Source organism: Leptosomus discolor, chromosome 2 (assembly GCF_034619465.1).
Source record: "Leptosomus discolor isolate bLepDis1 chromosome 2, bLepDis1.hap2, whole genome shotgun sequence".
In the NCBI taxonomy this organism is placed as follows: Eukaryota; Metazoa; Chordata; class Aves; order Leptosomiformes; family Leptosomidae; genus Leptosomus; species Leptosomus discolor.
The window spans coordinates 42,771,834-42,797,902 of record NC_141392.1 but is presented as its reverse complement, the minus strand read 5'-3'; the positions used below and the strand labels follow the sequence as shown (position 1 = coordinate 42,797,902).

General features: G+C 36.3%; 1 protein-coding gene across 1 annotated transcript in view; it reads left to right on the top strand.

Moving 5' to 3' along the window:
- The window catches only part of RYR2 (ryanodine receptor 2), a 323,964-nt gene that overhangs the window by 159,563 nt on the left and 138,332 nt on the right, over window positions 1-26,069 (top strand). The window contains exons 28-40 of the mRNA XM_086460401.1: window positions 3,119-3,327; window positions 5,258-5,432; window positions 11,686-11,894; window positions 12,792-13,144; window positions 14,200-14,314; window positions 15,188-15,348; window positions 16,035-16,194; window positions 16,466-16,552; window positions 17,270-17,496; window positions 18,424-19,225; window positions 19,759-19,959; window positions 20,082-20,187; window positions 24,938-25,084. Coding sequence (XP_086316527.1) covers window positions 3,119-3,327; window positions 5,258-5,432; window positions 11,686-11,894; window positions 12,792-13,144; window positions 14,200-14,314; window positions 15,188-15,348; window positions 16,035-16,194; window positions 16,466-16,552; window positions 17,270-17,496; window positions 18,424-19,225; window positions 19,759-19,959; window positions 20,082-20,187; window positions 24,938-25,084 — 2,952 coding nt within the window. The remainder of the gene's footprint in view (window positions 1-3,118; window positions 3,328-5,257; window positions 5,433-11,685; window positions 11,895-12,791; window positions 13,145-14,199; window positions 14,315-15,187; window positions 15,349-16,034; window positions 16,195-16,465; window positions 16,553-17,269; window positions 17,497-18,423; window positions 19,226-19,758; window positions 19,960-20,081; window positions 20,188-24,937; window positions 25,085-26,069) is intronic.

Sequence of the window (26,069 nt, the reverse complement as noted above, 5' to 3'; positions counted from 1 at the left end):
CAGATGATCTAACTCATATCTAAAATGCACACGGAGGACTTGCCATTCTTTTCCAAAGCACATACATGCTTTGATCCTCAGCTTTTATGAGAGGCTGCTATTAAATTACGCTTTTAAATATAGGCATTGCTGATACCATGACTGTGTTACAATGCTGGATTGCTGAACGGGCAAAGCAATGTTTCCTAGCGGAATAGATTCCATTGGTGGCAAAATGCCATAGTCTCGCTGTTAAATCTGCCTGTGCGTAGTCTGGAGAGTTTAAGGCTGCTGCATAATCTTATAATTTCTTCCTGTCCTACTGTGGGAAGGAGCTGCTGTGTGGAGAGAGGAAGCATAGCTTCTGCTTGTTTCTGAGGGCGTAGGTTGGCTGGTATAGGAGGCTTTTGCCTCTTGTGAAGGTAAAGCAGCTGTTTAGTGGTGTAGGTGAGAGGGAGAGAGAATGCACTCGTTTTCCACAGTCTCCTCCCACTGAACACTATTGATCCCCTTGCCTCATTTACAGCTCTGAGAAACATGTGCCCGTGCCTTTCCTTGGGAATGAACTGCTGGAAATTTTTTTTTTTCCCCTTACAATGCAGAGATCCTTGAGCTGGTTCTGTGTGTGGCGTTACTAATGAAATGTAAAGAACACCACTGCAATCCTTGCATCTGAAAGGTGTCATCGATCCTGTTGCAAAATTCCCAGAGGAAAGGACCTACAGAACAGTGTCCTGCAAACTGGTCTTTATTAAACAAAGATTGAAATTACATTTAGTGAAAGACTTTTATACTCATTTTGGGGATTTAGATTTTACAATTTATGAGCCTCTCAAGTTTTTAAGATGCATCTTTTATCAGTCAAAATCCATACTGTTATTAAAGGATTTAGAGCCCTCTAGTGGTGTTCTGCATCTCTAGTCATTAATTTTATTTTAAACATTGATTTACAAAGCTCCGTAGCATTATTTTTTTATGCTTTATTGTTATTATTACTTAGTGGTTTCCCACAGCAGCTGTGTTTTGGGATTGCTTAGAATCTAGAAAGCATTAGGTTGCTTAGAATCTAAAAAGACAGCAAAATCTCAGGTCTCATGCTTTGTGGTGGTTCATCTTCTGTATAGATGAGGTACTGAGGGTCTTCAAAAGTGTTTTTAAGGCATTAATTGTGTAGACCATCAAGGAGAAAATTTTACTGACAAAGAATTGTGTGGCAGAGTTCAGAATTGCTTACAGGAAACTTGAGCCTGACCTTACTGAAGTGAGGCATTTGGTGGCATGAGAAGTGATAGTAAGTGAAGACATGATTTTATAGGCTAGTCAAGATAGTATTGGAAATGTGGACCTTGATGTGGCTGAGGAAACATAAAAGAAAGGGACATGGTCTAATAATCAGATAGAAGGTGTAGACATAGTTGAGCTTATAACAAACTCAGGAAGAGGAGGAATTATTGTGAACAGACTGGAATACTGAATTTTCAAAGGCTGTACAAGCTTTAACACCTTGCAAATTTGTGGAAAAAGATCCAGAATGCTTTACACATTCTTCTTCCTCATCTGAGAAAAGTGTCAGAGTGACTCCTGAGTAATGCGGTTTGATTAATGGAAAGAAAACTATGTTAAATACCGGAGAATAGAGTAGTTGAGAAAACTTAAGGAAGAATTATCAAGGGTTTGATTCAGCATTGCTTCATGTGCTTTGTGAAATCATTTTCATCTTTTTGAAGTATGGAGTTCTTTTGTCATTTCAAGCTGCTTATTGTTTGAATTGATAATAAGGTCTTGGAAAGAAGTGTTAGAAACAGACTGTAGGACTGTGAAATAAGTAAGGAGCAGTGAGGGAGGATTGTATGTACTCATCATACAAGGCTGTAGTTGAAACTATTTTAGCAGAAGATACTACATAAAGAAAACATGTAGAGTAGTGAAAGGCAGCTCGGTAAGGGGAAAACTCACAATATACTGATATAAAATATTGAAGGAAAGCAGAAAGAAGATAGGATTAAAAGTGTTTAAAAGGATGTTAGGAATGGCCATCTCCAAGACACCAAGCAGGCTCATGAGTAGTAGTATTCAAGTAATATTCATGAGTAAATGTTCTTAGGAATTTTTTAAGAACGTTTTCCATACATAGTAGATGGATGCCACATAGCTGTAGATAAATCAATAAAGGCATTTTTTCAAGACAGTATTTTCAGTGCAGTGAGGGAAAGAAGATTGGAGAAGTAGGTGAGTCTAAGATTTGTGGTTTTGTGAATGACAAGCAAAAGTACATTTCTGTTGGAACAGATGGATCTGGAATGGATGGTGGGATAACACAGGAAAAGACTGGAAGTGGGAGGTGGGGTTATTCCTCCCCAGGTGCAGGACTGCATTTCCCCTTGTTGAACTTCATGAGGTTCCTCTCAGCTGAATTCTCCAGCCTGTTGAGGACACTCTGAATGGCAGCACAACTGTCTGGTGCATCAACAGCTCTTTCCAGTTTTGTGTCATCTGCAGACTTGCTGTGGGTGTACTTTTTTCTATTATCCAGGTCATAAATGAAGATCTTAAACAGCATTGGCTCCAATACCGCTGTAGAGCCCAATACCCCTTGGGTACACTGCTACGGCACCCATATTGATCTGCCTGCATATCTTGACCCATAAGTTCTAAACTGGCTCCTGAACCATCCCAAAGTGGGTCTCCATGCATTCCAGCTGCTCTCACATAAAGGGCAACTCCTCCTCATAACCTTCCAAGCCTGTCCTTCCTAAAAAAACAGTTATCCATCCATCCATCGCAATACTCCAATCATGTGAGTTATCCCACCATGTTTCTGTGATCCCAGTGAGGATCGTAGCCCTGTAACTGCACTCAGACATCTAAGTGCTTTTTTTTTTTTTAACCTGTGCTAGATGAATTAGTGTAGAGTCATTTCAGAGAGTTACCCAAGCATGCTGATTCGCCAAAATGGGCAAGGGTGCTTTCCCTATAAGGCTGTTTTGCAGGAACTTTCTTCTTTTCATGCCTATGCGCAAAGCGATTCCTTTGTCTTTTTTCACTGCCTTCATTTTGTCAGTAGTTGAATACAGTATTTTCTGTTGTGTGGGTTTTTTCCTCTTTTTTTTTTGTTTTTTTTTGTTTTTAAACCTTGCAGCAATGAGACTGGACATGTGCAGTGGAATAATGGAAAAATTTAGGATCTTCCGCACAGAAAAGACTTACGCAGTGAAGGCTGGGAAGTGGTACTTTGAGTTTGAGGCAGTTACTGCAGGAGACATGAGAGTTGGCTGGACCAGGCCGGGTTGTCTGCCAGATCAGGAACTCGGCTCAGATGAAGAAGCTTTTGTTTTTGATGGCTTTAAGGTTTGTATATGTTTACCTGTGCTAATATGAGCCATTGCAAACTTTTAATTTTGTGTCTTGTTCCATGTGTCATTGCCTCAAATTAATTGTCTTCTCTTCCTTCATTTGTGTTTTATGAGATTATTTCTCTCTCTCTTTGAGAGCCTAGGTATAATAAGGAGAATCAATGTTACCTGAAAAATTAATTAGCAGTGTTTGGCATTTCCATGATTTTTTTCACAGCTTCACAGTATCTGTACAGTATATAGAGAGTGTTGAAAATCTAAGCAACTTACTCAAATTCAAAATACTGGCAGAGCTGTAATTATAGATTTCTTTAAATTTTTACTCTGTCTTTCTCTCTATAAGAAGTGCCATTAGGGAATAAACATGGTTAAGATTATTAGCAGTAAGTGTTTGAGGCAAACTTTGATACAAGTTTTTTAAAGGAATGTTGTAGTTACAAAGAGTATACCTAGGTTTTAATGGAATTCTAAATGAGTAAATGGAGTATGACAGAAACAGTAATTTTTGCTCAAATTTAACTCTGCATGAGACAATGACAGATTTGACAGATTGAAATCTAGTAGTACAAAATAGATAGGAAAACAATTCTATATATTACTGATTTTCATCAGAATAGATTAAATGACTCATTAAAACTTTTTATTTCAGTATGAAGGCAAGCGCAACCTCCATCCAAACCATAATTGCTGTTAAGGCTACTGATGACTCATGTCAAAAATGTTTCTTACATCTGATGTTGGAATTCATTTCCTTTATTACTATTACAATATGTAACAGAAATCAACAATGTTCTTGTCTATCCGTGGTCAGATCAGGCTCTCGAGGTGTATTTTATTCATGTTGTTGGAATTAAAATTTTTTTCCCCAGTCTTATGTTTCACGAGAAGATGCCTCAAAAAGAGAACTGAAAAATTGTTTTTGTAAAATATCTGATTGGCTTAAGCTGTTCAAAGTCCCGTGTCTTTACTAGAATAGCTGTGTAGTAGTTTGCCTTCTGAATTATAGGCTTTGACCTTTAGGTCTCAATCCACAAAGCTGTTTTGTTGTCTTTGATAATGGTATATTCTCTCCTTGGTTGGAGGAAAGTGTTTTACCTTCAGGATACACAGAAAGGCTCATTTGTTTTGTAGGATTTTCAGGATGGTTGCAGAGGATAAAAATCTACTTGTGATGGAATATATGAATAGGGAACCTATTTGTTATTAACACTTCTTTGTTTTATGTATGTTACAATAGTTCTTAAGAGATGTTTAATTTATTGGAATTCCAATCCAAGACTCCATCCAAAGCCTTTGCAGTCTTTGACTTGAAGGTCAATCATAGGAATCATTAATCATGTCCTCAGCTACTCTGGAATCTACCAGAAGCTCAGAGTCCTTGTCCCATTCACAGGCAATTCTGTTCCTTCCAAAATCTGGTATGACAGGAAGTTTAATTTCTTTTGTACACAACATATTTAAAATTATACTTAAGGAAATAAAGTTTGTTTCAAAGCAACTAATTTATAGGTTACTAGATTAAATAAAATCATTTTCTTAAAAAAATTTATGAAGCAGCTATTTAACGTTATAATTGATAGCATATTATTTTCATTGCAAGTCTTTCATGGTGCTTCTGCAGTAAAATAAGCCATGCTCTTACTTGTTACTAAAATGCTGAAATAGCAATTTTCCCTGTCAGCTCACTTAGCAACATTTTCCAATATTGATGTGAGGAGTGCTTGCAGGAAGTTAATTGTTGGATTTCCATTTTAAAAGGCAACTTGAAGTACTCACAGGCATTGTTTTGGAATGATATGCTGTGAAAGTGTTAATTTTAGTGCAGTCTTAATTGAAGGGACTAATTATTAGTTGTACCACTAAGGGAGAGAGGAACACATACGTTGTCACTATTACTCTTTGAAATTCTTTTAAATTCTTTTCAGGCACAGCGGTGGCATCAAGGTAATGAGCATTTTGGCCGCTCTTGGTTGGCAGGAGATGTTGTGGGCTGTATGGTTGACATGAATGAGCACACTATGATGTTCACCTTAAATGGTGAAATCCTGCTTGATGACTCAGGTTCAGAACTTGCGTTCAAGGATTTTGAGGTTGGTGATGGTAAGTACTGTAATGCATTGTGCTGTTAACTTGCTGTTGTTGCTCAATTTTTGCTCCAGCTTCCCTTTAATGTGGTGTGCTTCTTGTTTTTCTTTTTCTTTCCCCTCCTCCTCCCTCACTCTAGGGAACTAACCCTTGTCCTTTTCTCTATTTGATTAATATCAAGCCGTTAGAAATGAGGTGTGCTGGGTGTGAGGATGAGCCTTTTTCTGTGGTGAACTTTGCAGCCATCTTTTGTGATCAAACCTTTTCACTATTTTGCAGCAATGTGTCTGGGATTGCAAGTTTTATGACCTTTAACATTTCACCAGCGCTGCAGCAGGCCACCATATGGTATAACAGAATCATGGAATGAATCATAGGATGGTTTGTGTTGGAGGGGACCTTTTGAAGATCATCTAGTCCTATGGGCAGTCCAATCACATTTTATCTAGATCAAATGCTGAAATACTACCAAGTTACTGTCAAATTAGTGAGAACATATGGTAGGGAGTTTAAGCCAGCTTTAAGGTTTTGTTTTAGCTCTGGGAGGAGAAATGCCACCTGATCTAGGATAAAGCCAGCTGGTACAAAGTTAGCCTCCAAAATTTTTTACTTAATTCAAAACCAGCAGTTTGGGTTTTTTGCTTGTTGTAGTGTTCTTAGTGTAGCTTTCAGAGTCCACAAGTAGGTTTTAGCTTATCATGAAGCTGTAGCTTATGAGATTGCAAAGGGTGACAAAGATTGTGAGGTTGTGACAGGTGCCAGACTGATTCTATACTACAAAAGCATTTTTGTTTATAAATTTAATTACACACTTGTATGTGAATAGGTACATAAAGGAGTAAAAAATTACATTAGTGTAGGTAACTGCCTGAAGTTTCTGAACTATAGTAACGTAAAAGAAAATACTTTAAACTTTAATCTTTCCCTTTCATTTGTCATAGATACAGATATTCTGTCATATATATTATACGTCCCTTAAATAGTACAGCTGTGTCCAAGAGATAAAGTTAAATTTTTTTGAACAGAACAAACTGCAAAAAATACTTTTGGGTTAGTGATCCCTATTCCCAGGGGAAATATGAGTCTTATACCTATTAATTAGGCAGTTCCCTGCTTGAATTTTAACCACTTCACTTTCATCAGGATTTCAGAGTGTTTTACTTTCAGGAGTGTTTTGGGAGAAGAATTTTTTTTTCCTTCTTCTGCCATACCACAGGAATTAGGAATAATTTTATTTCATTTAAGGTGAGATAATTGCCATCAATTTTCTCAACTCATGCCTGTTACTTTACTGCCTTAAGATTTCCTTCGATAATGTGATAGCATGATGAGGGAAAGGCTTACTATTAGTGATGTAGGCATAAAATCATCCTGGTGCCATTAAATTATAATAGTTTTCCAGTTATTAGGCAGTATAATCGCAGTGGGAGATTCTGAGAGAAACAGGAGTTCCATGGAATTCTGATGGTAGCCTGTTTGACCATTATTTTGATTTCAAAGTTGATGAAATCACAGTGATGTAGTTTTTGCGGTACTTGTTTCTAGATGCAGGTTCAGGTTTAAACAGATCTCTGCGGAGTCTGAAACTGCTAACGTAGTTCACAGTTTGACGTGCAGCCTGAAGGCCTTTGTAACCATGTCAAAGACTTAATGTCTCAGATTTTTCGTGATATCCTTGTAATTCACATTAGTTCCTCTAGTGTCATGTTTGTAGAAAAGAGCTTGCCTATTCTGTTTTTAAAGCCATGTGCTGATTGATCTCAGATTTAATAGCTCCAGATCAATATTTGTAAATATTATAGTATTTCATAAACAATTCATGAGGGGGAGGGGATGTATATGTATGTATATATAAAAACACACCTATGAAATGCACAAATTAAAGATGACTTTTACAGAGCTTTCTTTTTTTTTTCGTAGGCTGGCTTTAGTTTGGTTTTGTTGATGACTTGCTTAACAGCACTGTTTCTGCAGGTCACTTCTATCAGTGAATTGTGTGCATGCCATGTGCTGCTGCAGAGACCTTTCACTTTAAAAAAAAAAAAAAGGAACTTGTTATCAGAGTCCAGTGTCCTCCTTTGAAAGATGCAGTCCAACTGTATATCAGTCGTGTAGTTTTAGTTTACTTAGGACAGTGAAAAGGGAGTATGGTGCTTTGCCAGTTTACTAATAAGCATTCATGTGCTGTGTCTTAGGTTGTGCTACCAACAAGAGGAGCTCCTTGGCATTATGGCAAACTAATTTGTTTGTGAGACACCATCTCAGTAGTAAAATTGTTAAACAAATTACATATTATTATGCACATGTGTGAGAGAAATTTCACACTGTAGATATGAACAAGTACACTGTGGAAACCAAATTTTGTTTGTCACCTCATGATCTCTGTGAGGATGAACTCTTTGTAGTGAGTATTTGACAAATTGGGTCAGGAGGTTCATCTTGTATTCTTGAAAGTAGGGATCATTGTGAAGGTGACAGAGCACTGGAACAGGCTGCCCAGAGAGGTTGTGGAGTCTCCTTCTCTGGAGACATTCAAAACCCACCTGGATGCAGTCCTGTGTGATCTAGTCTAGGTGCTCCTGCTCTGGCAGGGGGGTTGGACTAGATGATCTCTTGATGTCCCTTCCAACCCTGAAGATTCTGTGATTCTGTGGTTATAAAAGTTGTTGTCTTAGGGTTTTGCCAAATATGACAGACAATGCTAGCGGCTTACTTCTCTGGTGATAATGTTAAAGTCTTTCTACTCGTTTTGCTATTTCATACAGTAAAATAAAGTTTTGCTCCATAGCCCAGTTACGCAGACTAAGAGCCAGGTCATGGGTAAATCATCTTTTTATGTAGCCTCCAGCATGCAAGGGCTACAGAGGATCTGTGAAGTATCACATCTAAAATGGCTGGATACTCATTTAGAAAATGGTACTGAAAGTTAATTTTTATTCCATAGTAAAACCTGTAACTGCCTTAGCAGCCCGCTCCCTATAAGATGAGATGCCATACGTTTACCAGATAGAGAAGAACCCTGAAACACCTCAATGACAACTATACCATTTGCAAATCAGTGCAGAATTTCCCATGAGATGGAAATAGTGCTTCGGTGATTAGGACTGGCACTGGTATTTATATGCCCTTCATACGAGCAACAGTTACTGTATAATAACAAGTACTTGCAGGAGTTAGGTACATGTACAGTACCATTCAGGCATCACTGAAATTTGTATTAGTGAGAGTGATTGTCATCTTGATTCTATATTTGCTACAGTTACAAGGTTGACGAAAAATATTAGATTGAATAAAAACATCAATGAGAGTTTTACCTGTATAGGAATTTTGTTCTGAGTTTCATTGTTTTCTTTCAGGGAATCTTGCAAATACTCATTTGCATTTTATTTGTGTGTCTGTGTGTGTGAAATATTTGCTTCATGTTTGAGTTTGAGATCATCTTTTCTGAGCCCACAGGAAAATGCGTAGGTAGAAGAATTAACAGTTTATGTGTATTCTGTTTAGGAAGGGTAAATATTAGTAATATTTTACATATTTTACATATTTTAAATATTCTGTTTGATTTAGTTTTGTGTCATGTATACATCTCGGTCTTCATGAATAGAGTTGATAATCTTTTCATGGATTTTGGACTGCATCTAATTATCTAATCAGCTTTTTATGTAACATGTGCTTGCTGAATTCTGCTGATAAAGTCAGCTGCTATTGCTTTTTTTGTTTTGTAACACACAGCATTTCGCATTAGATTTGAGGGCTGTAATAAAGAGCAACTAGCATGTGTTAATTCTCAAGTTTCTGGAGACAGAGCTTGCTACCTCCCTTCATGAGATATTTGACCTGTGCAGAAACATAAAACAGTTGTTCATATATGTAAATATAAAAATGAATAAATATAGACATATGTATATAGAGATATGGCATGTTCACAACTGATCAGTTTACACCTCCTTGTCTTTGAACACTTTTTTTTTAAGCTTTTGTTCCTCTGTGTTTTCTATGAAAATATAACAGTGTTTGTACCAAAAAATCTAGTTTGGTCACTATTTTGTTTTCGACAGCTATGGATAGCAAATGCTATGGATATTTGCCAAAACAGGATAAGGAGGTAGTGATACAGTGGCCCAGCCTCCACTGAGTTCTGGTTCAGGAGCTTTCTGAGACAAACATGATAGGTTTGTGTTGAATAGCCCTGATGGTTTTTTGTTTTGTTTTGTTTTGTTTTTTAATTTCTCACATGAAGGTGTCTCAGCACTTTTTGAATCAATGTGAGCTTTCAGGATCCATGATGCTATGTGACAGAGAATTCCACAGCGTTACTGTGAAGTGTATAAGGAAGGCCCTCCTTTTTGTTTTGAAGCTTGCTACCAGTTTCTTTAATCATAATTTGTTGTTAGGAAAGACATTGAAAAATCATTTACTGTTCATCTTCTCTGTGCCACTCATAATGGGGGTATGTAATACATGTATCTTACCCCCTTAATAATTTTTTTTTGATGCTGAAGTATCCTAATGTTTTTTAGTTGTTGCTGATAAGAAAGTAGTTTCATTTGTGTTGGCCATTTTCAGATCTATTAAATCCTTTTGGAGATGTGGAAAGCAAAACACTTCATAAGGTTCTAAATATTGGTACCATACATCCTGGAAACATATGAAAATGTTTTACATCAGTAAGAATCAGAAATGTTTAGGTGATTCAGACAGACAAAGCACATGCTTTAGGCTGCATGTACCTATGTGGTTTATAGCAAACTTTATGTCATTTTTGATTAATATTGCAAGGATTCATATTGTCACAAGTATTTCTGTAAAAACCCATTCTCAAGCAACTTCATGTCTGTAGAAGATTGTTACTGTTATTGAGTGATGAGCTGAGATTTGCAAGGTTATTGAAAATAGAATTTTGACTTTCGCTTTGCTTAAAAACATTTTCAAAACCTTAGGGATTCCTTTAACTCAACAGGGAGCCTAGTAAATCCTCCCTACTAGAGCTGCTGGGCTTTACCACAGCTTATATCTATATATGCAAATGTAACTTTCCTGGTTATGTGTTGTATAATAATGATTTTGTTTCATTTGGTGCTGGAAAATACTCTTTGTTATTGTCTGTTATTAGATTTGCACTAGCAGAATGGACATAAATCATGTTGTCTAAATTATCTACGTTATCTGAGAAGTTGATGCCTTGTGATTTAAAAGCCTTGCTGGACTTGAACTTAAAACTAACAGTGTATGTCCTTACACTTATACACATACATATGATAACTGATTTTGTGCATCTGTAATAAAATCTTCAAAAGGTGATACTGAAGGCTGATCTTTTATCTGGTACGTTCACTTGCACCAGAATCATTGAACAGAACTTCACGTTTCTTGTTACAAAATAAAACATTTTGTTAATAGTTAGGTCAAATGAATCAACAAAGCAGTTTGTAGCTGTGGAAATTCAAAATCAGCATGAAAAGGAACAGAATAAGAGATTTTCTTCATTTTTTAAGCTGTGATGCTGTATCTGAGGAAAAAAACCCAAACAGTTTTTTGGAAAGTGCAAAGCAGTGACAAGTGAGTTCCATGTGCTAGTGAAACAGTAAGAGAGCAGATGCGTAGAAGTGTGAAGCTGATTCAAAAGTAAAACCAAAAAACCCAGCCCAAACCCAAACTACCATAGGTTTCATGAAGCTACAGTATCATATTGTCAGTTCTCATTATTCAGAGCCACAGCATTATGAACTTTTGAATTAATTTTAATTATTATTTTTTTAATCTACAGCATGCACTTGGTGCATACTTGTAATTTTTTTCACTCCTATAGCTGCATGGACAGGCACCGTATTATATTTAAAGTAATTTTTGAGGTTCTCTCAAAATATCATGACTAATGAATTTTAGGAGAAATATCAAAAGAAGTAAGTCTTGGAGGAAAATTGGCAACACTCGAACAGTTTAGCAAGAGAGATTAAACGAGAGCTCGTTGTCAGACTCCTTGAAGTACTTTTGGGTTTCTGTGAAGTAAATTGAATTTGCATGAAGAGATCCATGCTATTAGATAGCTTTTTTTTTTTTTTCCCAGAATGATATTTGCAATACAGTATGTGTTGACATGTAAGAGGTGATTGCTATCCATGACTGCTTGCATTTATACTGTTTGTTTTTTGGATTTTTTTTTTTTAACTCTTTATTTTCCCAGATTATTTTTAGTTGGGTTATGGAAGAGAGCAGTTCTCTGATGTTCATGATGTACAACCTACGTGTTCTTTCATCTTGTTTTAAGGATTTCTACCCGTGTGCAGCCTGGGCCCATCTCAAGTGGGAAGAATGAACTTTGGAAAAGATGTCAGCACTCTGAAATATTTTACTATCTGTGGCTTACAGGAAGGGTATGAACCCTTTGCTGTTAATACGAACAGAGATATCACGATTTGGCTGAGTAAAAGGCTCCCTCAGTTTCTACCAGTGCCACAAAATCATGAACATATTGAGGTTTGTGATCCTATTAAAATGTTTCTAGAGACTTCTTCCGTGAATATGTTTGAATGATGTTTCTACTTTTGCGCTTCTAGACAAGATTTTTAATATGATATTTTGACCCAACTCTGGATGAACCTTGCACCTGTTACAAATTTCGTACATTCAGTGGAGTTGAAAATAATGTAATTATTTGGTTGATAGTATTTCTTTATCGATGAAATATGTCATTTGTGTAAACATGAGATTCTCAAGAGACAAATTGTACAAGATGTTCTCATTAAGAGCTCCTTGTGCAGCAAGAGCTGTGTTTGTAAACAACTTCCAGAAATTGGGCATTTCTACATAACAGATACCATGTGTTCTGGTGTGCACACTTTGTGTTTTCTCAGTAACTACTTGGTTTTGATTTTAATGAATATTTATTAGCTAATTGTGTCAACACTTATGTCCCAATCAGTTGTGCATCTTGATGGGACTGAATTCTTGCCTTATATGTCTACTATGAAATTTTCTGAAATTGATGAAATAACTTTTTTTGAGATGATGTGTATCAGATTGTGGTGTTTAAGAAATAATCTGTATTCTTACATGTGTACACGCATGATTGATATTACTTAGTTTTTGTTGTTCTGAGCAGGGCTGGATTTATGTTGCAATGAGTTATGATGAAAAAGGTGATTCCTTTTCGGGTGTTTTTTTAAAATTTCTTTAGCAATGGAACAACAAAATCCTCTAGTCCTCATAGTGTTTATTTCCCCTTAAAATGGCAGCACATGCTTACAATATGTTTGACTGTTGACAGAATACTGTTTTGCTAGTCATGGATGCTTATTCTAGAATTATAAGTTGAATATTTAAAGGGGGAAAAAGCATCAGCTTCAAAAAAACTTGGATCTTTACATTTGATAGGTGATGAGAATTGATGGCACCATAGACAGCTGCCCTTGCCTGAAGGTCACACAGAAGTCCTTTGGTTCACAGAACAGTAAAACAGACGTCATGTTTTTTCGATTAAGCATGCCCATTGAATGTGCTGAGGTGTTCTCCAGATCAGCTGCAGGAGGGCTACCAGGCTCTGGCCTTTTTGGCCCAAAGAATGACCTGGAGGATTATGATGCTGATTCTGATTTTGAGGTTCTGATGAAAACTGCTCATGGTCATCTAGTTCCTGACCGGACAGAAAGAGAAAAAGATGCAACAAAACCAGAGTTAAACAACCATAAAGATTACGTTCAAGAAAAGCCTTCACGTCTTAAACAAAGGTTAGTTGCATATTTGGCTGGCTTGCTTTTTTTTTTTTTTCTTTCTTCCTTTTTCTTTTTCTTTTTTTTTTCCTGTTTCTTGAATAGTAGAGGGAAATGATGGTCAGGTCTGCAGAGATTTTTCCCTAATTCTGCCCTAAATTTGGATATAACACAGAAGGTGGGACGGTTAACCTTCATGTGATTAAATTACATCATATGCAATATATAGACTAAAATTAAGCAGAAAACTGAAAACATTTTTCAAGGTATTAGAAAACTATCATTTGGTTTATTGTGAAGGCTTTTGTGACCATCACGTGAAGTGCACTCTAAAACCATTGAGATCCATTTTGACAGAACTAGGTGGTTTTCAAAGTGACCTAGAACATTTTTTCACATGGCTTCCGAAAAGCCGAAGATGTTAGATAATGTTTATCTAGAAATGTATATTAGCTTCTTATCTTACTCAATGAACCAAATAATCATGAGAATATTCTCTAGTTGTCATGTTCATTATCGCTAACTTTTACGGAATCAGGAGCAGAACACCTAATTTGATGATGCTGTGGAGATGTGAACACTGGGCCTTTACCCCGACAATATTATTGCAGCTTTTCATTCCTTTTCTGCTCTCCTTTACCAAATTTGGTTTGTTAAATATTTAAATTGCAGAATAAATCAAGGCATATAGATGATATTTTTTAATGCATGAAGGTTATTTAAGGCTCCATATTCTTCCAAAGTGACATAGGTGTTTAACTTTTTAAGTTATGTAAGTTTAATTCACAAGTAACTTCTGAATATATAGTTTAAGCTCAGAATTCATTAAAGTGCTTTTAAAAATGAGCTTGTCTCTTTCTCTTTTCTGAATACTTTATTTTCTTCTAATCTACATGGAGGTAAAAACTAACTAGGGTTATGTATTAATAATGTAATAAATACTATGTATTTAGGGCTATTATAATAAATATTGTGTATTTAGTCATAGTGTATCAATGAAAAAATCCTTTGTGTATTTATATTGATATATTAAGCTTTTCATATAGATTTTGATTTTACTTATTTTATTACAGATTTATGCTCAGGAGGACAAAGCCAGATTATAGCACAAGTCACTCTGCACGGCTTACTGAGGATGTGCTAGCAGATGATAGAGATGACTATGATTATTTGATGCAAACATCCACGGTATTGTAACATAGGATTGGTATTTTAGCTGTTTGCTTTTTCTTTTTTTTTTTTAATGACTACATCTTTTTTGCTTGTGGAAGTTTCAGAAACTGTAATTTTCAGGCAAAAATTTAATTTAAATGTCTATGGTAGTCCTGTACTGCTGAAGTTCAAACCACTATGTTTCTGTTGTTTTGACTTGATTGTCGGTCTGAAAGAATTTCCACATGGAATGCCAAGAATTAATTGAATCCATTTTTGAAACTACTGTTGATAACACCAAACATGAAAGAGGAAGAATAAATCGTTCCAGAATAATGGAATAAATAAGGAAAAGTGCTTTAAACTAATAGGTCAATGTTCAGAACCATTTGGAAACATTTATACTAATTTTACTCTGGATTTATTTCATGGAATTCCTAGCGAAAATTTTATGCTGGTTTTGTGCATATTTCTCTGACAAAATCAGCTCCATAAGCAGTCACTCTTTTGACGTTCAAAGGAAAAAATACTTCTCTTTGTATTCTCCTCTTTCTAAAAGATATTAGATACTAGAAACTGTCTCCTACAGTACCAAAATTGAAGCTGCAGTACAAAAATAGCCTACGATTGCTATGATACAGAAGCCTACAATATAAGCATATAAGCCACATCTTTAATCTTTTCTGGTTTTTGTTTTAACATACATATTCTGTTGGCTGTATTTTGATTTGTTTTTATATTATTTTGTTCCTTTGCTTGTAAGTTGCACTTGAACAAGCCTATACTACTTTTGAAGAGATGACATGTTTTCAGATTTGAGAGTAACAAATTAATTCTGAATCAAACTGTTATACTGGAAACCAAATAGTAACATTTACTGATGTTGGTTTTTTTTTTTTTTATTGACAGTACTATTATTCAGTGAGAATATTTCCTGGTCAAGAACCTGCTAATGTCTGGGTGGGCTGGATTACATCTGACTTTCACCAGTATGACACAAGCTTTGACTTGGACAGAGTGCGTACTGTCACAGTTACACTGGGAGATGAAAAAGGGAAGGTTCATGAGAGGTTGGTTACAATTTTCTTAAAAAGATACGTATTTTATACCCATAAAAGCAACTAACAATTTATAAACTATAAATTCATCTCATTTAATGTAATTGGGTTGATGTAAAAAAAAAAAAAAAAAAAAAAAAAAGAGTAATAGGAAAAAATGTAACTTGTTCTCTCCTCTTGCTTGTGAAGAAACAATGGAGTAATATTCTAATCAAATCAATAGGCACCAAAAAGTAAAATAGCGCAGGTTTTCTATGTAGTTTTAGACCATGATCCTGTAAATATTGACTTCTGAACTGGTACAGAGTAGAGCAAAATACCTTGTAGTATTTTTAGAACTTTTTTGGTTTTGAGCAGGCCAAAATTAGTGCAACATCAGCTCCTCACAGCACTTCAGTTTGTGATCCATGCCAGAAACTTTGTGTTACGCTTAACATTAAATTATTTTTAAAACATTAACTTAGAAAGTCAGGTTTGTTTCTCAGAATTTTACAAAAGATTTGACCTTGCTCATATTTTGTCATCTTCAGTTTTTATTTTTTTAATTACGAAGTCTGGGTTTTCACTGAATTTTGGCATTAGTTATCCGCTGTTTTCAGCCACGAGGTCCTGTTGGTTGCAGCCATACAAAGTTGTTCTTAGTCCACTACATAAAGTTTACACACCATCCATAAATAAATTTGTCTTTTGACATTCAGTATAAAACGCAGCAACTGCTATATGGTGTGCGCAGGAGAGAGTATGAGCCCTGGACAAGGACGTAATAATAATGGTCTGGAGATTGGTTGCTTGGTTGATGCTGCCAGTGGTCTGCTTACCTTCACAGCTAATGGCAAGGAACTAGGCACCTACTATCAGGTGAGTGTTTTTTGATGATGCCTTCCAGTGGGAAGGGTGAAAACTGAATCCTCAGACTGCTTCTTACTAGAAACCTTTGTACAAGATTGGAAGAAAAAGTAATTGTCATTATGACAGTGATTTTTTTTCTTCCTGTTTGGATTTTCCTGGGGTTTTATTCAAAGGCTTGTGCTTATTGACTGTCCATACGGATATTAGGGCTGTTTTTTTTTTGATGTATGATGGTGTTTTGCTGTCTTCAGTGGTTATATATTTGTGCATCTTTGATTAGGTTGAACCGAGTACAAAGTTATTTCCTGCTGTATTTGCTCAAGCTACAAGCCCCAACGTTTTCCAGTTTGAATTGGGAAGAATAAAGGTAAATAATACTTGGGTTTGTGCAGGTTTAGGACTAACATATCAGATAATTTTATTTTTTTTTTCCATTTGTTGCCTGCAATGTGTTCTTGGTATTTGGCACATTTTTATGATTCCCAGTGTTTGCACTATTGCCATTTTTACTCTTAACTCGGTTTTGAATATTTCATGTTTTTAAAATATATTGGATGAGAAGGGTTGTAACTGATTAGAATGACAAAGGATATTGCAAAGTGGCGTTGAATTTTTTGAATGATCCTTCATGATGAAACGAAATCACTAGGATCAGTAAGGTAAATCTCTTATTCTAAAAACAGAGCATGGATAATAAGTGTATCTGCAGATTAGGTTAGGATTTTAAAGTAGTTTTAAGGCACATTCGAACAGTACAGTAAACTGACCTGAAATCTTCTTCTTTTATTTGGATACACGGATGTCTAAGGAATCAGAATACAGGTAAAAGAGTGGAGTTCAGATCTCTGGTCCAAGGAAGTGACCACACATTCCATTAAAGTTTCTATTTCAAATTCAGCTATTTTAAAGAATTTGTTGTGGACAATGCTCCCTTGCTGGTTTTACAAACTACTGAAAAAGTGAATTTCCTGTTGCACTGTACTTTGCTGTACTATATGTTGAATATATTTCATGAAAAATATCATATATTCGTTGTTTGGTAAAGGTGGTTAAACTGATTGTCTGTTCTGTTTGAATTTTCCAGAATGTAATGCCATTATCTGCTGGTTTATTCAAAAGTGAACACAAAAACCCAGTCTCTCAATGTCCTCCACGTCTCCATGTGCAATTTCTGACTCATGTGCTTTGGAGCAGAGTGCCAAACCAGTTCTTGAAGGTCGATGTCTCTCGGATCAGTGAACGTCAAGGCTGGATGATACAGTGCCTGGATCCTTTGCAGTTCATGGCCCTTCATATTCCCGAAGAAAACAGGTTGATGATTGTGTGTTGAAGTATATCTGAGTTAGGTTGGAATTATGAAGCTAGACTTGTAATAAAATTTCTATAAGAAAAGCCCAAGATCTTCTCTATTTATAACACATGTAAATAAAGGCAGTGTGTTTTGATTTAGCTAGTATTAAACATTAATCTTATTTTTCAATGTTTTAAAATCTGCCTCCTTTTGTTGTGCTTCCAGCCTCTTACTATTTCTTTCCAAACTCTTTAATAGTATATATAGGTTTTGAATGAAAATCAAAGGAACTCTGTTTATAAATTATTAAAGATAATCTGTAAGATAGGCAAAGATCTTTTTTGTAGAGATTTTTTTTTTAAGATTTGTGACCAATTTACATATTCCATTAGTTTTCCTAAATTTAGTTTAAACAATTGAGAAATTTAACTTTGTGATTTCCTTGTTACCCAATGTCTCAGCCAGTGCCAAAACTGAAAATAAAATCACTAAAAAATTAGGTAAGAATTCTAAACAAGCAACCCTGACCCTGAACCATCTGTAAATGAATTGATTAGTCTGTTGCGATTTTGCAACCCCAGATCTAAACCCAACAAATTATATAAATATCTCAATCTATACTAGGTTTAAAACCTTCATTTTCAGTTATCCAAATTCTTGTTTCTAGTATGAAGTAGTATTCTGTGTCAAGTATTTTGATCTTTCCCTACTGAAAGTAACTGAAGTTGTACTTTAGGAGCAACTGGAATAAATTTCTGGTGGAACTTTATTAGGTTTTGATTGTTAGGTTGACAGTGTTTCTCACATGAGAGCTGAAACATGGAAAAAAGGCCATCCTTAGAACTGATGTTGTGCCAAAGTTATCCTTAGGGAGAATTTTGAATTCCTTCACTTAGATAAGTTTTTGCGTTGATACAGAATTTACTGTATTGTTTCTTTCTCTGCAGAACAATTGATATTTTAGAGCTGACAGAACAAGAAGAATTGCTGAAATTTCACTACCATACCCTCCGATTATATTCAGCTGTTTGTGCTTTAGGCAACAACCGAGTGGCCCATGCCATGTGTAGCCATGTTGATGAATCTCAGCTCCTGTATGCTATTGAGAATAAATATATGCCAGGATTATTACGTGCGGGATATTATGACTTACTTATTGACATCCATCTCAACACCTATGCAACTGCCAGGTTAATGATGAATAATGAATTTATAGTTCCAATGACAGATGAGACCAAGAGTATTACTTTGTTTCCTGATGAAAACAAAAAGCATGGCCTCCCGGGTATAGGACTTAGCACTTCATTAAGGCCAAGAATGCAATTCTCCTCTCCGAGTTTTGTAAGCATTAGCAGTGAATGCTTTCAGTTCAGTCCTGAATTCCCTCTGGAAATCTTAAAGGCCAAAACCATAGAGATGCTGACTGAAGCTGTTCAGGAGGGCAGCCTCCATGTCAGAGATCCGGTTGGAGGTTCTACAGAGTTTCTGTTTGTCCCTCTCATCAAGCTCTTTTATACCCTCCTAATTATGGGAATCTTCCACAATGGGGATCTGAAACACATCTTGCAGTTGATTGAGCCCCGTGTTTTCAAAGAAGCAATGAGCCGGGAGGATGAAATTGATTTCTCAGAGAAGGAGCTGAGTTCAGATGAGCTCAAGTCAGAAGAAGGAGAGGAAGAAATCAGAGGGGAGCAAGTCCCAAAGGAAGGACTCCTTCAGATGAAACTTCCAGAACCTGTTAAATTACAGGTAACAATACTGCTGTGATAATGGTTGTTCCCATTTCTTCACAGATCCTTTTTTCTTCACTTGGTAATTTCTCTTTCAAGGAATATAGCATTTTGATGTTAGTTAGATAAAGAAGTAATTTCCTTACAGGAAACAACAAGATTTATTGTCTTCCTGATGATACAAACTATTTCACCATAGATCAAACAACTGTTGTTTCATTAAATAGAATTACTTTCTCAATGACATGAACAGAGAATTCTTCATTTTTATGGATCCAAACAGAAAAGAAATTCCCTAGAAGCAAGGAGTAAATCCATTCTTTTATAACTTTAGTAAAAGTCTTATGTGTCTGAGGCACATAAATCTCTTGCAGAAGCCAGATATTCCTGGTGTAGAATTACTTCACATGTAGTAAATGACAGCATTAAAGGTTTCGATCACTTTATTTGGTAGTAACTGCTGCTATAAGGAATCCATCCTTATATGCATAGTATACAGAAGATATTTCTTAGCTACCAAGTCATCTTTCTCTTATGATACTGTTTTCTCAGATGTGTCATCTACTGCAGTACCTGTGTGATTGCCAAGTACGACACCGAATAGAAGCCATTGTAGCATTTTCAGATGATTTTGTGGCCAAGCTTCAAGAGAATCAACGCTTCCGGTACAATGAAGTGATGCAGGCCTTGAACATGTCTGCTGCCCTGACAGCTAGAAAAACAAAAGAATTTCGATCCCCACCTCAGGAGCAGGTACAGCTTACCATGGACAGTGTATTTTTTGTTGTGGTCTATGTGTGGCATACTTCTGTTTGATTTCAAAGTTTTTCTGTTTGGAGATCAGTGTCATTTGCCTTTCCTTTGTATTCTTTAAGATTAACATGCTGCTGAACTTTAAAGATGATAAAAATGATTGTCCTTGCCCTGAAGAAATTCGGGATCAACTCCTGGATTTCCATGAAGACCTAATGGCACACTGTGGTAAGTCTTGTTACTGACTATTTCTACTTTTTTAATTATATTAGCTTTAGAAGCAATTCTTCTAAATAACTGCGTAAGAAACACCAACTAAGAAGTCTATAAATTACACTATATAATCACTATCAAATAAAGGTACTCAGCTCATAGTCAAAACCAAGGAAATGTTCCTATCCTCATAGCTGGTCAAACTAGAAGGGAATGCAGTAAGTTTTGCTTCATGAGGGAAAGTTGTGGTTTTTTCACCCATACAACTCTCTGGGAATTTCTCTGGGCTTAATATATTGGATAACACTGTAGCTCATTTATTCAAGGGGTTCCTCTGCCCTATTCCCACTCCCTTGCATAGGTGGTTATAGGTCAGCTTTGCTGTATCGAGTTGACTATGGCCACGTTAACCGCAGTATAACATGATAGTAGTGGCTGATTCTTCAGACATGAATGAAGATATAGAAGGTTATTATCTGTTGAAAGAGACTGATAATCAAAAGAAGCAGTTAAATTTCTGTGGTTTTGATTTCTTCACTTTAGTTAACAAAAACAATTACATTCTATATCACATTAAAATGTGAAATATAGTAACAATTTAGATACAAAAATACAAATATAAAAATTAAGTGGCAAAATGTGTATTTCAAATGTTAAGCTCATATCCATGAATACTGCAAATTCAGTTATAGAGTAGTTTTGTTCAGAATGCATACTTACTTACATTTTGTGTTGAGGACTTTGTTGTTTTCCTGTTTGGAGGGTACTCATCCCTTTGTTTTACTTCAGTACACTATTTTAAAAAAATAAGTAAAAGAGACACTTAGCAGACAGCATGAGCAGACAAGCAGCTGAACTTTCACATCATGTCCCATTAGCTAGAAGAAACTAATGCAGAGATGAGTGATAATATTTTTTAAACTAATACTCTGGTCCAGTAAGGAGCTTTGGACAGCAAGATCTCTGCACTTTGCCTCCTGAATTGCACTCCTTATTGATCCTAGTTTACCTGGAAATAACGTGTTTATTTATTTAGTTCGCTACCTTAAAATGTTCAAATAAATAAAAACATGCCATCAATATCTGACTTCGTAATACATGAATTTTCTTCCTTGGTAGAGCAAGCACAGTTGATATCCTAGTGTATCACAAGACCGTTTGGTTAGATTGGTTCATCTCAAAGATATTTCTGTTACTCAAATAATTAGAGTTAATCAGGTATCAAATATCACAGAAGGTCTTTAATGCAGCCTCCTACTTAGAGTCAATGCCAAACTCGGACCTGTTTTCCCAGTGATTTTTGCGCTTGGGTCTTGAAAGTTTCTAAGCACAGAGATTCCACAAAGTCTCTGGGCAACGTGTCACAGGTCTTGAGTGTCCTAATGGTGAATTTTTCTGTTTTCCTTATGTCAGTTTGGAACCGTGAACGAGAATTGTATCTTGTTCCCCTCAGAAAAGAGCATGGCTGCATCTTCTTGCTAACTTCCATGTAGGTTTTGGCGGACTGCTATTAGGTCTGCCATAAAGCTTCTATTCTGCAGGTTGACAAACCCAGTTCCGTCATGCTCCCCTTATAGGACTAGCAGTCCAGCTGCCAATCATCTTGATGGGCCATTGTTAGATGCTTTCCAGCTTTTCAACATTTTTATTGTATTGGGTAGCCCCGAACTGGATGTAGTATTTCAGATGTCATTTCATGAGTGCCGAGTACTGGGGAATAATCACTTGCCTTGGGCCACTGATTATGTTTCTGCTAATACAGGATATTTTTAGCTCTCCTAGGTGTTAGAGTGTACTGCTGACCGGTGTCTAGCTTGCTGTCCAACAGGCTTCCCCAAGTTATTTTTTGCAAAGATTTTATTTTTTTTTTAAATCAGTTCATGCCTGGCTTCTATTGTCACATGAGGTTGGTCTGTCCAAGTTGCAACACTTTTCATTTGTCCTTGCTGAACTTTGAGTATTCTGTCAGCCCATTCCTTTACACTGTTGAGCTTCCTGCCCTTTCGTGTGGTTTCTGCTCCCTCCAATTTGTATCGTTCACAAACTTGATGAAGGTGCATTATGACACTTCAAATGAAATATTTTTATTTTAAATGAAAAAAAGAAAAAAGGGAAATACAAAGTAAACTGTCAGTTGACAAAATGAAGATGGAATAAAGAATTTAAATATAACATTTGAAAGGAGAAGCTTCTTTATCTTTCTCTTTGATTTTTTTTTTTTTCCATTTTTCTTTGGTCCTTTAACATCATTCTCCCCTCTTCAAATCACTCTGTCTAGTTTTGTCATTATTTTTCTTTTCTTTATGGGGAAATAGTAATTTGTATAATCTACAAATAGAAAATTAATTTTGTGGGTCAGAGGATGCATTACAGTAGAACAGAATTAATTACTTTGAGTGTTCAAAATATGTCTATTGCAAGGTAGGTGAAACAATTAACACATGTTGAGTCCTATGTTTAGTTGATTAGGCAGCCACCATTTGGGAATTCATCTCTTGTGAAATGATTCAGACACAATTATATTAACAGTTTGCAAATCAGAAAAGTACAACTAGAGCTAAGGAACAGCATAACTGTGAAAACAGGCATTTCATTTGAGTAATTTCAGAGCATCTCTGTGTTCTAATTGATAAGACATTTCAGTGTCTTTACTGTTAATTGGTTTGATTGGAGATTGCCTTCCAAACTATTTTGTAGTATGTTTTAGTGTAAAAGTTACTGATGATCCTTGTTTAGTTTAGCATCAATTACTCTCTTAGGACAAAATATAGCAAAATATCTTTTAATGGAAATGGAATTGTACTAATGCAAAAGTCAGACAATTAAAAACAGTTGCAATGAATTGAGAAGAATGATATAATGTCGTGAAGAAACATCCTATAAAAATCAAGAGTTCTAAAGAACTCCCCACGAAACCCTTAACTTTAGAACTTACCTTGGAAACCAAAAAAAAACAGAGAAAAAATACTTGAATGACCTTTTTACTTTGACCTTATTTTAGTGTGAGTAATAGATACAGGTCAAGGTTTTTAATTCCTTTACAATATATTTATGAATGAATAAAGTTAAAAAAATGAGAGACATGAGCTGTTGGGAATCCTATGAATTTCAGCGATGGGAAGTGCAAAGTCCTGCACCTGAAGGGGAATACCCCTATGCAGAAAGGACAGGCTAGGAACCAAACTGGAATAGCTTTGCAGAAAAGGACCTGGGGGTCCTGGTGGACAACAAGGTAAGCATGAGCAGAACTGGGCCCTTGTGGCAAAGAAAGCCAGCAGCTGGGCTCCCCAGTACAGGAGAGACATGAACACACTGGAGTGAGTCCAGGGAGGGGCCATCAAAGATTGTTAAATTCTTGGAGCATCTTTTGTACATTGAGAGTCTGAGGGGTCTGAAATTGCTTAACTTGAAGTGAATGCTCATGGAGGGATTGTATCCTAGAATCATAGAATGGTTTGGGTTGGAAGGGACCTTAAAGATCATCTAGTTCCAACCCCCCTGCCGTGGGCAAGGACACCCTCCACTAGACCAGGTTGCTCAAAGCAGTGTCCAGCCTGGCGTTGGACACTGCCAGGTAAAGGGGCATCCATAACTTCTCTGGGCAGCCTGTTCCAGAGTCTCACCACCCTCACAGTAAAGAATTTATTTCTAATATCTAATTTAAGTCTATCCTCTTTCAGTTTGAAACCGTTACCTCTTGTCCTATCACTACACTCCGTGATCGAATGTTCCTCCCCACCTTCCTGCAGGCCCCCTTTAAGCATTGGAAGGCTACTGTAAGGTCTCCCCAGGGCCTTTTCCTCCCCAGGCTGAACAAACCCAACTCCCTCAGCCTGTCCTCATAGAGGAAGTGCTCCAGCCCCCTGATCATCAATGCATATAAATACCTGTTGGGCAGGGAAGAAGGCTGAGCCAGACTTTCCTCAGTGGTGTCCAGTGACAGCACAAGAGGCAGTGGGCACAAATTGAAGCACAAATGGATTTTTTTTTTAATTTTTTTTTTTACTGTAGGAATGCTGGAATTCAGGTTGCCCAGAGAGGTTCTGGAGTCTTCACCTTAGGAGATATTCAGAACCCGACTGGACATGGTCTCGAGCAGCCTGCTCTAGTTGAACCTGCTTTGAGCAGGGAGGCTGGACTAGATGATCTCTGAAGGCTGATTCCAGCCTCAGCTGTTCTGTGTTTCTGTAAAGCCTCACAGGTGTGTTTTTACATTATATAGGTTGTTATAGGAATATCATGAAAGAGCCACTGTATTGTGAGGATGGCTACTTTCTTCTGACTGGTCACTAGAAAGTATATTTACTGTAACTTTAGTTCTTTCACTTCTGTTATATGTTTTACCTAAAAATATTCTAGTCTTTACACAGTTGAACCGTACTATGTCAGTAGGGACTATATCTACACTTTGGAGCTACATATGTCCAAAACATAGGCATCAGTGTTAGCATAGAAATGTGCATATTGAGCGAGTTGACCACAGAAGTATATTTACTATATATTTTATGTGTAATAACACACAATTTATAAAACTAATTAGTAAGATTACATGATCCTTCTCTGCAGTTGCCTGCCTTGCACACATACTTGATCTATGCTTGTTCCAAACTGCTGGTTAAGCATATCTCATATCAACCTGTCTGTAGTTCTAACAGAGCAGAACGACATAGTTGTTTGATTATGTTTGTACATACAAGATACAAAGCATGTCTGTAATTTGTTTAATTTTATTCTTTTACTATTTAGTTTATAATTTTTATTTCAGGAATTGAACTAGATGAAGATGGAACCTTGGATGGAAACAGTGATTTAACCATTAGGGGTCGCCTCCTATACCTTATGGAAAAAGTTGCATATCTGAAGAAGAAGCAGCAAACTGAGAAGCCAATTGATGATGATGCTAAGACAACCTGTAAGCAAAATTAAATCAGTTTATTGTATCGTAATTCCAAAAGGCAAAAGAAGTAGGGGAGGAAATTCTTCATATATTTTCAGCCAAAACAAGGTGGATTTTTAGTGAAGCATCTGTGCACCTTAATGTTTGTAGCTCTAACTCAAAAGAAGCTCATATGGAATTTTTATAATAGGCAGATTTGTTTCCCAGTGGGATGTAGTGGAAAATTTCTTCTACTGGCTTTTTCACCCTTGATCCTTTTTCAATTCATAATTTTTCCAGAATGTAACTTGCTTTTTTGTAGAACTAGTGCAGGCTTTATAAGCGTAGCAGAGTCCTGATTATGAGAACTTTCTCATAAAATCAGCTGCAGTAGCTTCAAATCAGTATTTCTGTAGAGATTACTAAATCAAAGGCTACTGTGCAATTAGACCATAATTTGCAAAGCTGTACTTAGGAGAAACTCCTCCACCCAACCTAAAATTCAAGATTTGCTGACTGTGATTGTTGCTCTTTCATTTTTCTGACACTTTCTGCCTTTCCATCTCGATAAGAAACATTGCCAATGGCATCTAAGTTCTGCACTTGGTGCCAACTGATTATGGAATTTTATATATTTTTTTACTTGTCAATGCTAATTTTTTTTTTTTTTTTTTTCCTGTCATTAAGGATGATGGCACTTTCAAGTGTCCTAATTTTTTGTGCTGGTACCCTACTAGCAGGCATGAATTTCTGGGCACACAGTTTAGGTGTTCTGACTTTGGTAAAAATCTTAGTTTCCATCATTGAGTGAGCAGAGTTCCTAGCACGAGTGGCCTTTTAACTTGGTTGCTTAATGTAAGTACCTAAAGTTATGAGATGAGATTTCCCAATTATAATGAGATGGTTTCTTAGCTGCCAGTTATTAACATTATCTTAGTGTTCTTTAAGCAGGAATATTTTTGTCCTTCTAAAAGTGTGCCTTCTAGCTTTGCAGTTTACAACTGATATTTTGGTTATCAGA